This window comes from Pelobates fuscus, chromosome 5, assembly GCF_036172605.1.
Source record: "Pelobates fuscus isolate aPelFus1 chromosome 5, aPelFus1.pri, whole genome shotgun sequence".
NCBI lineage: Eukaryota > Metazoa > Chordata > Amphibia > Anura > Pelobatidae > Pelobates > Pelobates fuscus.
In genome coordinates, this window is record NC_086321.1 from 79,983,006 (window position 1) to 79,996,689 (window position 13,684).

The 13,684-nt window shown below is 41.3% G+C and overlaps 1 protein-coding gene across 1 annotated transcript in view; it reads right to left on the bottom strand.

Moving 5' to 3' along the window:
* The window catches only part of EMB (embigin), a 38,264-nt gene extending 29,572 nt beyond the window's left edge, over positions 1-8,692 (bottom strand). The window contains exon 1 of the mRNA XM_063456877.1: positions 8,500-8,692. Within this exon, the coding sequence (XP_063312947.1) occupies positions 8,500-8,590 (91 nt within the window). The 5' untranslated portion in view covers positions 8,591-8,692. The remainder of the gene's footprint in view (positions 1-8,499) is intronic.
* Between the last annotated feature and the right edge of the window lie 4,992 nt (positions 8,693-13,684).

Here is a 13,684-nt window from a genome sequence, read left to right on the forward strand (position 1 = left end):
CATCAACAACACGTCTTTAAAGCGTCCTGTCCTTGCCGGCGTGGTCGTGGGAGGAGGAGGAGGATGACTTCCACCTCTCCCCCTGTTAGATTCCCGTTGTGCTGTGACATCACCCTTATACGCTGTGTAAAGCATACTTTTTAATTTATTTTGCAAATGCTGCATCCTTTCCGACTTGTTGTAATTCGGTAACATTTCCGCCACTTTCTGCTTATACCGGGGGTCTAGTAGCGTGGACACCCAGTACAGGTCGTTCTCCTTCAGCCTTTTTATACGAGGGTCCCTCAACAGGCAGGACAGCATGAAAGACCCCATTTGCACAAGGTTGGATGCCGAGCTACTCATTTCCCGTTCCTCCTCCTCACTGATGTCATTGAAGGTATGTTCTTCCCCCCAGCCACGTACAACACCACGGGTACCAGATAGGTGACAACGAGCACCCTGGGATGCCTGTTGTGTTTGGTCTTGCTCCTCCTCCTCCTCCTCAAAGCTACAATCCTCCTATGACTCCTCTTCCTCACAATCCTCTTCCAGCGTTGCCGCAGGTCCAGCAAGCGATGCTGATAAGGCTGTTTCTGGTGGTGATGGTGACCACAACTCTTCCTCTTCCTCTTCACGCTCATCTACAGCCTGATCCAGCACTCTTCGCAGGGCACGCTCCATGAAGAAAACAAATGGTATGATGTCGCTGATGGTGCCTTTGTTGCGACTGACTAGGTTTGTCACCTCCTCAAAAGGACGCATGAGCCTACAGGCATTGCGCATGAGCATCCAGTAACGTGGCAAAAAAATTCCCAGCTCCCCAGAGGCTGTCCTAGCACCCCGGTCATACAAATATTCATTAACAGCTTTTTCTTGTTGGAGCAGGCGGTCGAACATTAGGAGTGTTGAATTCCAACGTGTAGGGCTGTCGCAAATCAAGCGCCTCACTGGCATGTTGTTTCGCCGCTGGATATCGGCAAAGTGAGCCATGGCCGTGTAGGAACGCCTGAAATGGCCACACACCTTCCTGGCCTGCTTCAGGACGTCCTGTAAGCCTGTGTACTTATGCACAAAGCGTTGTACGATCAGATTACACACATGTGCCATGCACGGCACATGTGTCAACTTGCCCAACTTCAATGCCGCTATCAAATTTTTTCCGTTGTCACACACCACTTTGCCGATATCCAGTTGCTGCGGAGTCAGCCACTTTTCCACCTGTGCGTTCAGGGCGGACAGGAGTGCTTGTCCGGTGTGACTCTCTGCTTTCAAGCAAGTCAAACCCAAGACGGCGTGACACTGCCGTATCCGGGATGTGGAATAGTACCTGGGGAGCTGGGGGGGTGCCGTTGATGTGGAGCAAGAAGCAGCGGCACAAGAGGACTCAGCCGAGGAAGTTATGGAAGAGGATGGAGTAGGAGGAGTAGAGGAGGTGGCAGCAGGACTGCCTGCAATTCGTGGCGGTGTCACCAACTCCTCTGCAATGCCACGCATTCCTTGCTTGTCAGCCGTCAGCAGGTTTACCCAATGCGCAGTGTAGGTGATATACCTGCCCTGACCATGCTTTGCAGACCAGGTATCAGTGGTCAGATGGACCCTTGCCCCAACACTGTGTGCCAGACATGCCATGACTTCCTTTTGCACAATCGAGTACAAGTTGGGGATTGCCTTTTGTGAAAAGAAATTCCGGCCGGGTACCTTCCACTGCGGTGTCCCAATAGCTACAAATTTTTTGAACGCCTCAGACTCAACCAGATTGTATGGTAAAAGCTGGCGGGCTAATAGTTCGGACAAGCCAGCTGTCAGACGCTGGGCAAGGGGGTGACTTGGTGACATTGGCTTCTTACGCTCAAACATGTCCTTGACAGAAACACAGGACTGTGGGCAGATGAGCGGGAACTGCTCAAGGCGGGAGACGGAGTGGCGGATGGTTGAGAGGGGGCAAGAAGGACAGCAGTGGTTGACGTGGCTGAAGATGCTGGACCAGGAGGAGGATGGCGGCTTAGAGTAGGCGTGCTGCTTGTACTCATGTGTTGATCCCATAGGCGTTTGTGATGTGAGATCATGTGCCTACGCAAAGCAGTTGTACCTAGGTGGGTGTTGGACCTCCCACGACTCAGTTTCCTTTGGCACAGGTTGCAAATGGCATCGCTGTTGTCAGAGACAGACACACAAAAAAAATGTCACACTGCTGAGCTCTGCAATGACGGCATTCTGGTGGTGGACACAGCATGCGTTGATTGGCGTGCTGTCGGGCTGACCCCGGGTGCCGATGCATGCTGTCTGACTGTGCCACTAGCTCCTTGCGACGACCCCCCCCTGCTTCCAACTCGTCTCCTCCTCCTCTCTGTCTCCCCATCTGAACTTTCGCCCTGTTCTTCTTCTTGCCGAGCGGGCACCCACGTGACATCCATGGACGCATCGTCATCATCAACCGCTTCGCTCGTATCTGACAACTCAGAAAAGGAAGCAGCAGCGGGTACAACATCATCATCATCACACCGTACCTCCATGTGTTTAATGCTGCCTGCCTGAGACATATCCCTGTTATCTACATCCTCTAGCAATAATGGTTGCGCATCACTCATTTCTTCAAACGGGTTTGTGAATAACTCCTCTGACATACCAAGTAAAGCGGCTGTGGTGCTAGTTTTGGTGATGGCGGCAGGCGGGTGAGTGCTATCTTGAGAGGTGCCTGAAGCTAAGCTGGAGGAGGATGGTGCATCAAGGTTCCGAGCGGAGGCTGTACAAGATTGGGTGTCCTGTGTTAGCCAGTCAACTATGTCCTCAGAACTTTTCAAGTTCAGGGTACGTGGCTTCTGAAAACTGGGCATTATTCTAGGGCAAAAGGGAATCACAGCACCACGACCACGACGGCCCCTGCGGGTGGCCTGCCTCTGCCTGTCATTTTTGGGGGGATTAGTGGTACTATGCGTGCAAGCTACTGTGAGACCAGATATGATTGGCAATGTGAACTGTAACAGTTCTGCAGAGCACACACTGTAGGCCTAAGACACCCGCTTGAAGACAAGTAACTGCTATTCAATCTATAACAGTGAAAAATAAATTTTGTTTTTAAAAGCACGCTATAGAGACACCAGATATGATTGGCAATGTGCACTGGAACAGTTCTGCAGAGCAGACACTGTAGGCCTGAGACACCCGCTTGATGACAAGTAACTGCTATTCAATCTATAACAGTGAAAAATAAATTTTGGTTTTAAAAGCACGCTATAGAGACACCAGATATGATTGGCAATGTGCACTGGAACAGTTCTGCAGAGCACACGCTGAAGGAAGGACTGACAGAGCCGCTTGATGACAAGTAACTGCTATTCAATCTATAACAGTGAAAAACAAATTTTGGTTTTAAAAGCACGCTATAGAGACACCAGATATGATTGGCAATGTGCACTGGAACAGTTCTGCAGAGCACACACTGTAGGCCTGAGACACCCGCTTGAAGACAAGTAACTGCTATTCAATCTATAACAGTGAAAAACTAATTTTGGTTTTAAAAGCACGCTATAGAGACACCAGATATGATTGGCAATGTGCACTGGAACAGTTCTGCAGAGCACACGCTGAAGGAAGGACTGACAGAGCCGCTTGAAGACAAGTAACTGCTATTCAATCTATAACAGTGAAAAACAAATTTTGGTTTTAAAAGCACGCTATAGAGACACCAAATATGATTGGCAACTGTCAAAGCACGCTGGAACAGGTCTACAGAGCCCACGCTGAATAGGCCTGACACCCAGACGCTTGCAGACAACTAACTGATCTTCTCTTACAGTGAAAAAAAATGATTTCTTTAAAATCTAAAGCTTAAGCTATTGTTAAAACAGATATGAGTGGTGGCACTGACTGTGCAAATGGGCAAGGCATCCAACCTGACACAGAAGCTGGCAGGCAGGCAACTGCTCTTCTATTACAGTGAAAACAAATTATTTATTTTAAATCTAAAGCTTAACCAATGTTAAAACAGATATGAGTGGTGGCACTGGGCAAGTGGGAACAGTATCCAATGTGAACCTCACACAGAAGCTGGCAGGCAGGCAACTGCTCTTCTATTACAGTGAAAAAAAATATTTATTTAAAATCTAAAGCTTAACCAATTGTTAAAACAGATATGAGTGGTGGCACTGACTGTGCAAATGGGCAAGGCATCCAACCTGACACAGAAGCTGGCAGGCAGGCAACTGCTCTTCTATTACAGTGAAAACAAATTATTTATTTTAAATCTAAAGCTTAACCAATTGTTAAAACAGATATGAGTGGTGGCACTGGGCAAGTGGGCACAGTATCCAATGTGAACCTCACACAGAAGCTGGCAGGCAGGCAACTGCTCTTCTATTACAGTGAAAAAAAAATATTTATTTAAAATCTAAAGCTTAACCAATTGTTAAAACAGATATGAGTGGTGGCACTGACTGTGCAAATGGGCAAGGCATCCAACCTGACACAGAAGCTGGCAGGCAGGCAACTGCTCTTCTATTACAGTGAAAACAAATTATTTATTTTAAATCTAAAGCTTAACAAATTGTTAAAACAGATATGAGTGGTGGCACTGGGCAAGTGGGCACAGTATCCAATGTGAACCTCACACAGAAGCTGGCAGGCAGGCAACTGCTCTTCTATTACAGTGAAAAAAAATATTTATTTAAAATCTAAAGCTTAACCAATTGTTAAAACAGATATGAGTGGTGGCACTGACTGTGCAAATGGGCAAGGCATCCAACCTGACACAGAAGCTGGCAGGCAGGCAACTGCTCTTCTATTACAGTGAAAACAAATTATTTATTTTAAATCTAAAGCTTAACCAATTGTTAAAACAGATATGAGTGGTGGCACTGGGCAAGTGGGCACAGTATCCAATGTGAACCTCACACAGAAGCTGGCAGGCAGGCAACTGCTCTTCTATTACAGTGAAAAAAAAATATTTATTTTAAATGTAAAGCTTAACCTATTGTTAAAACAGATATGAGTGGTGGCACTGGGCAAGTGGGCACAGTATCCAATGTGAACCTCACACAGAAGCTGGCAGGCAGGCAACTGCTCTTCTATTACAGTGAAAAAAAAATATTTATTTTAAATGTAAAGCTTAACCAATTGTTAAAACAGATATGAGTGGTGGCACTGGGCAAGTAGGCACAGTATCCAATGTGAACCTCACACAGAAGCTGGCAGGCAGGCAACTGCTCTTCTATTACAGTGGAAACAAAATTTTGGTTGTAAAAGCACGCTATAGAGACACCAGATATGAGTGGCAACTGTCAAAGTACGCTGGCAGGGTTGTGCAGGGCACACGCTGAAGGAAGGCCTGACAGAGCCGCTTGAAGGACACTGACTGTCTGTTATTAGCTTACACTGGAAACCTTTTTTCTTTGTAAAAGCACGCTAAAGAGACACCAGATATGATTGGCAACTGTCAAAGCACGCTGGCACAGGTCTGCAGAGCACACGCTGAAGTAGGCCTGACACCCAGACGCTTGCAGACAACTAACTGATCTTCTATTACAGTGAAAAAAAATGATTTCTTTAAAATCTAAAGCTTAAGCTATTGTTAAAACAGATATGAGTGGTGGCACTGACTGTGCAAATGGGCAAGGCATCCAACATGGCACAGAAGCTGGCAGGCAGGCAACTGCTCTTCTATTACAGTGAAAACAAATGATTTATTTTAAATCTAAAGCTTAACCAATTGTTAAAACAGATATGAGTGGTGGCACTGGGCAAGTGGGCACAGTATCCAATGTGAACCTCACACAGAAGCTGGCAGGCAGGCAACTGCTCTTCTATTACAGTGAAAAAAATATTTATTTAAAATCTAAAGCTTAACCAATTGTTAAAACAGATATGAGTGGTGGCACTGACTGTGCAAATGGGCAAGGCATCCAACCTGACACAGAAGCTGGCAGGCAGGCAACTGCTCTTCTATTACAGTGAAAACAAATTATTTATTTTAAATCTAAAGCTTAACCAATTGTTAAAACAGATATGAGTGGTGGCACTGGGCAAGTGGGCACAGTATCCAATGTGAACCTCACACAGAAGCTGGCAGGCAGGCAACTGCTCTTCTATTACAGTGAAAAAAAATATTTATTTTAAATGTAAAGCTTAACCAATTGTTAAAACAGATATGAGTGGTGGCACTGGGCAAGTAGGCACAGTATCCAATGTGAACCTCACACAGAAGCTGGCAGGCAGGCAACTGCTCTTCTATTACAGTGGAAACAAAATTTTGGTTGTAAAAGCACGCTATAGAGACACCAGATATGAGTGGCAACTGTCAAAGTACGCTGGCAGGGTTGTGCAGGGCACACGCTGAAGGAAGGCCTGACAGAGCCGCTTGAAGGACACTGACTGTCTGCTATTAGCTTACACTGGAAACCTTTTTTCTTTGTAAAAGCACGCTAAAGAGACACCAGATATGATTGGCAACTGTCAAAGCACGCTGGCACAGGTCTGCAGAGCACACGCTGAAGTAGGCCTGACACCCAGACGCTTGCAGACAACTAACTGCTCTTCTATTACAGTGAAAAAAATTATTTATTTAAAATCTAAAGCTTAACCAATTGTTAAAACAGATATGAGTGGTGGCACTGACTGTGCAAATGGGCAAGGCATCCAACCTGACACAGAAGCTGGCAGGCAGGCAACTGCTCTTCTATTACAGTGAAAACTAATTATTTATTTTAAATCTAAAGCTTAACCAATTGTTAAAACAGATATGAGTGGTGGCACTGGGCAAGTAGGCACAGTATCCAATGTGAACCTCACACAGAAGCTGGCAGGCAGGCAACTGCTCTTCTATTACAGTGAAAAAAAAATATTTATTTTAAATGTAAAGCTTAACCTATTGTTAAAACAGATATGAGTGGTGGCACTGGGCAAGTAGGCACAGTATCCAATGTGAACCTCACACAGAAGCTGGCAGGCAGGCACCTGCAATTACATTACACAGGAAAAAAAAAAAAAAAGCAGCCTGATGTTATAGCCCTAAAAAGGGCTTTTTGGGGTGCTGTCCTTACAGCAGAGATCAGATGAGTCCTTCATGATTGTAGTGGACACTGAATACCCTAGCCTAGCTATCAATTTCCCTATCTAATCAGCAGCAGCTAAACTTTCCCTCCTCTCACTAAGCATGCATCTTCCGAATGAATCGAAAATGGATGCTGGGAGGGAGGTTGGAGGGTGTGGAAGGGAGGGAGTGCTGCTGATTGGCTGGAATGTGTCTGCTGACCGAGAGGCACAGGGTCAAAGTTTGCCCAATGATGACGAATAGGGGGCGGATCGAACTGCGCATGTGTCCGCCCGCCGCGGCGAACGCGAACACGCTAATTTCGCCGGGAACTGTTCGCCGGCGGACAGTTCGGTACATCACTAGGTAGAGGTTAACACAGTGAGGGAGTTTAAGCATGCGTAAGATAGGCATAAGGCTATCCTAGCTATAAGAGACTTATGCAAGTATTAAGAAAATTGGGCAGACTAAATGGACCGAATGGCTCTTATCTGCCTTCACATTCTAGGTTTGTATGAATAATAATCTCATCTTCAAAGGCATGAAATGGATGATGTTACATTTTCATTTCATATTTAAAATAAATTAAATAAACAAATAAGAGTATAAGGTCATATTTATCAAGGAAACAAACGTTGTGCTATTCTAGGATAAAGATGCTAAAAAGGCTACAATCATGATGGAAACCAAAAGAATAACTTGCAACATTTAGCACTTTTCCCTGAATTTGGAACATTAAAAAAAACACTCTAATTTGCCATCTGTCATGTGATACCTAGATCAATGTATTCTCAGTGGTAGGTTTCTGTATTTTGAGGAGATGGGTGTGCTTGTTATACAGGAGAACTTACAGGCAGGAAAAAAGGGAGAGGTGGCTATAATGAGAGAGGGAGACAGTTAGCGGAAAGGAGAGAGATGTAAAAACAGAGAAAGGGAGAAAGGAATGCAAAAATAAATAAATAAGAAAGGAGAATATTATTGAGAAACAAGGAAGGTGATGGGGATGTAGTGGAACGAATACAAAAAGGAAGACATAGAGAAGGGCTGATGAGAGTGGGAGAAGATTAAAAAAATATGTGTGTTTTTTATACATAGTTTTGTAAAAGGTATATAAATATTTTACTCTGTCTACATAATCAATCTAAATATTACCCCGTTAAGATGCATAGACCTTGTATTCTACTTTTAGCTGTTCTTCATACATCCCATTACAATATGTAGACAATTTCTCTTCTACTTTTAATTTATTTCTTAACATCCCTTTGCAACTTCTGTTCGAGGAATGCGTTTGTTTTTCCAAACAGTGAAATAGCTTAAGAAAACAACATCTTGTCACTTGTTATTCTATACTGGTTCTCTGTGACTTGTACTGCCTGCAATACTGCTGCGTTCTTCCACATCAGCTTTCATTACTTGAAATGTTCACCTTCGGAGAGTCAAGGGCACAGCTCGCCCAAGCCATCAGGGATGTTTGTACATATAGAGACACTTACCTGTTTCACTGTCCATCACTCCGGAGGATGCTACAGATATAAGGCCACAGACAAAGGCCATGGTAATAGGATGCCATGGAGAGAGCAGCATGTTTCCTGTGTCATGCAATAGTCTGTTACCAGTAGAGATGTTAGTGTGTATCGCTGGAGTGTGTGCACCCTGTCTGAGTGAGGAGGCATGCTGCAAGAGGTCCTGACAGAGCAATAAATCAAATTGTCCCCAGTCCCTGAATGAATACTAAACTTAACCATTTCCTTCCCATTTGGCGATCAATTTGGTGATTGCTCCAATGCTGAGTTAATTTTACATCAACCCTTACCTCCCCGTATAATAAATTTACCAACTGCCATGCCCTGACGGAAGACTTTTAACTCTTTCCTTCTCATATAGATCTCCTCTAGATTAAAAGCAGGGTCCTTATCAACCTATTCTTCCTGTAACATTTTTAAATTGTCTCATTTATTATTAAATCTCCCCCTTTTATAATATTGTAAAGCGCTGCGGAATAGGTTGGCATATATGATGATAATAATAATAATATTATTAATAATTATAAAGCAATCTGTTTGCCAAGCCCTGAACTGATACTATGCGAAACCCTATCCTTCCCATATAACAATGTGTTAATCCCTCCAGAGATCCTACGCTGATCTTTCCTTCTCATAAATTTACACTTTCCCTTCTCAAAATATGCTTAACACTATCCTCCCCACATAACAATCAATTTACCAATCTCCCCAGCCTGTGTGAATCCTACATTTAACCCTTTTCTTTTCATGTAACAATTTGCTGATATCCCAAGCCGTAATATAATTACTATGCTTTCCTTCCCATATGGCAATCAATATGCAGATCTTCCTAGCTCCAAGTGAATACTAAATGTAACACCTTCCTTCCTTAACATATTACAATTACATTTACCGATCTTCTCAGTCCTGAATGAATACTAAGGTTAACCCTTTCCTTCCCTTTGTCAATCTACACATCCCTTAATAAATACTATGCGTAACCCTTTCCTCCCTGCGTAGCAATCGAGTTGTCTATTCCTCAGCCTGTATGACAACTAAGCTTAACGCTTTCCTTCCCATATAACAATCTGTGTGAATTATAATAATATTATTTTTCTTTCCCACATTCAACTGATTTTTTTTCCTTTTTGTTAGATAACAGAAAACAATTTCCCATTTTTTTCTCTCCTTTCCTATTTTCTTATCTCCAAATCGTTATTTTCCTTACATTACTGATAATAACTACAAAATATACATTTCTTAAAGGATAATTGTCTCTGTTGTCTTCTGAATGTAAAAATATTATATACATTAATGTTATTTATTTATTTTCCTTTAATGTGGAATATTGTAATTGTGCAGATAATCCATACGCAGCATTTCTCTTATTGCCTAGTGTGTGTGCGGCCATTTTGACTGATCTGTAGCTGTTGTCCTTCCAAGATCAATTTCCCTTCCCCAGACACAGGCAGACACAGGGAGATGACATCACCAGTTATCAACAAGCATGTGGCATACATGATGCAGACAAAAGGGTAAGAATAAAAGTTAAATCAAGTTCAAGACACACAGATATGAATATATATTAGAGTGAAATAGTTGAAAAAATACATTATAAGCCTCACAACTTTGGCATTCTGTGTGGAGCGGGACACCAGTGAGAGGAGTAAAAGTGACATAATTTGCATCACTGGATCTGCTCAGAGTGTGTGGACCAGCGTAGATATCGGGATGGTTGGGAAGCATGATATTTTGAATTATGGTGATTAATGGGAAACTAAAAGGGTAAAGGAATACACCCAATATCAGTTATGCCTAGGATCATTGAATTGATTACAGGGACACTATAGGCACCCATGCCACTTCCTCTCATTGCAGTGCACTGTCAGGGTCGCCTTAATCTCATATGGACTGTACAAGTTCTGACCAAAACAAAATCTAGAATTTGATCTATAGACACGTTCAACCATAATTCATCTCTTTTATCTTAAGATGTGCAGCCACAACTTTTATAAATAATTCTGTTCAGGAGACACATGGCTTTTATATTTATATATGGAACACGATTTAATATAAAAAAAAAAAATGTGAGAAAAACACAACTAAAAAAAATGTGAGAAATGAAGTAATGTTATTTTCCAAGTTCTGCATGGTATTTTTACTGTGCATGTCATAATACTGTTTATACAATTTATAGCTTGTATTGTAATAAAACACACATATTTGTGAGCTGTGATGTCCCACTAGTACAACAATGCCCACCATGTACAGGTTTCATGGTGTTTTGGAAAGTTACAAAGAGCTTGCCCATTTCAGTTTTTACACAAATTTGCCAGGTTGGTTGCCTTTGAGACGGTATGGCGATATCGGCCATATAGGTTTTACTGCTGTAAATAAATCATATTTGTCTTCAGCCAAGTCTCACAAGTACAACTATACCCCCTATGTACAGGTTTTATGGTGTTTTGAAAAGTTACAAGGTAAAATATAAGACTTTGTTGCTTTAAGACCATATGGCAGCCAAGTAATGAGAATTACCCCCATCATTGAATACCACTGGCAAAGGTAGACAACCCAAGGAATATAAAATGGGGTATGTTCCATCTTAATTAGTAGCCACTTAGTCACAAACCATGGTTAAAGTTGACGTTTCTATTTATTTTATACATTTTTCATACAAAAACTGCACTTTCACTGATGATATAATCATCATGATATGTTTTACTACTTTGAAACACTCAAATTCCTGTTTAGCAAAGTCTCTCGAGTACCAAAGTTCCCTTGATGTACACGTTTTATGTAATTTTGAAAAGTTACAGGGGCAATATAGATCATGCCCATTTCAGTTTGCCCGATTGTTTTGCTGGGCCTATGTTGCCTTTGAGACCATGTGACAGGAATTAGAATTATCCACTTTATTGAATACCATTTTGCAAATGTAGACATATAAAATGTAATTTTAAGTGTATTTTGATATCAATATATTAATATTTATTTATTTATTTTCATTTTGTAGTATTTGAGGGACTGCCTGACAACCCAGGATATTGCCTATTGCGGCCATGTGATCACGAAGTCATCGCAATCACATGGCCCAGGAGGGCAGGACTTGCTGGAGGTAGACTGCCTGGGCAGGACTTGATGGAGGGGTACTGTCAACACAGCGTTCTATGCTGCTGTAACAGCATTTAAGCCTACTTAATGTGGGACAGCATAGAATGATGTAATGGCGTTAATAGGTTAAGGGTTAAACTGTTGATATTTACTTGCCAACTTTTTTAACGGTAGAACTGTTGGCAATTACTTTCTTAAAGTGCCCCCTTTATCAGGTCAGGTGGGATAAGTAAAGGTTGTAACGGTTGGACAATGTCTCACCTCGTGGTCTCAATGAGAAACTTGAGTGGCACTGGTTTCTCTAGGTACTTCCACCTGTACCCACTGCATGGTGAGTCTCTACATTTTTATTTTTATAAATATATTTTCTTTCATATCCTTCCCTTTTCTATGAGATACATCATCTTCTTTCCATTGTTTAAGCATTAGCAGCATTTTCTACATATATATTTATCTAATTTCTATATACAAACAAGAAAAAATAGCACACACTCAGAAATATACAGCTGTAGCAAACAGATGCACAGAACTGAGTATGACTGGAAAGATTAAAGTAGTCTTACATGAGATGAAAAATACTGAATAATGCTGGATATTATGATAAAAATAGATAGAGACTATCTAGAGCCCCTATTTAAAAATAACAACCAAATCTATACATATAGTACAAAGACAGTCCAAACAAAGCTTTAATAAATCAGGCTAGATACTGTCATAGATATATACAGTAGGTATACCCAGTATAGAAAGGTAAAAGGGGCAAGTGACAGATATGTATATATACACAATCTAACTCTACCACAAAAACAAAAAAATATATATCAAAGAGTCAAACACATATATATCACCAGCAATATTCCTAGTGAATATATGGACAAATATAGTAATCTCAAAATGTCCATATAAACAAAAAATATTAAATAGAGGAATGTGGTGAAATATGTATAAAGAATACTCATATACAGAGGTAAAAAAAAGATGAAAAACGAATAATAGATATCGTGGAGCTTAAAATGCCCACGGCATATCTATAAACAGGATAGTATACAGAGCAGATAGAAGGAAACAATACATAAATGTGGGCACAGCTGTTAGAATGAATGCTGCCTAAAGACCACAATGTATCCAGTAAGTAAGTATACTCAGTATCATATCCAGTTACGTATATTAGCCTCTGAGTGGTGGAGAAAATAAATCTATCTATTAGACATAAAACACATAGTAAGTGAAATAATTATAGTGACATAATGTGAGCAAAAAAGTGAGTCTAAAAGAGACAAATAAACCCTGATGCGCATTTCAGTGCTTCTTAGTGCACCTTCGTCAGAGGCAAAAGATAGACTGCTCAGGTAGTCCTTTATATACCAAATGTTATAGGTGGATCAGCCAATACGTGCCTTACCCTGACCAGGGGGGCGCGGCCGTAATTCCTGCGCCGAAACCATCTATCAGGACTCCTCCCCCCCCTTTTTTTTTTTTTTTTGTGATTGCATTCTCACATATATTCCCAGCTATAGAGTATGTTAGTAACAGGCATACTGATGGTAATAGAATCCAGATGTTGCCATATATATCGATATAGATAATGTGTTCAGACAAAATATATGATTCAATAATAAGAAGCATATTTGCAACAAAGAAGAAATGGGATAAACCATATACAAGTATTGTTGCAGAATAGTGTTTAGATACATAGAAGTCCCCATATAAGCTCCATAAATGGTGTCATAATTATTTTTCCTTTTCAATTAATACAGTCTCATTCACAGGATATACTGATCCTATATTAGTATAAAAGTCGATATTATTATTTATGCATTTGACTGACATAAATAGATCCTCAATATAGAAAAAATAGACGACTAAAGACATTAATTGAGCACCTAAAAATATTATCTTCATGTGTGTCTATGACATTATCAGTCCTGCTTATTTAAAATTATTTAAGCCTAAGTGGAATAAAGAGAGTTATATACACATACTCGCCCCATGATGACAATATAGAAAGAGTATTCATATACATCATAGGAATAGGAGTATGCGCATTTAAATAAAACAGGTG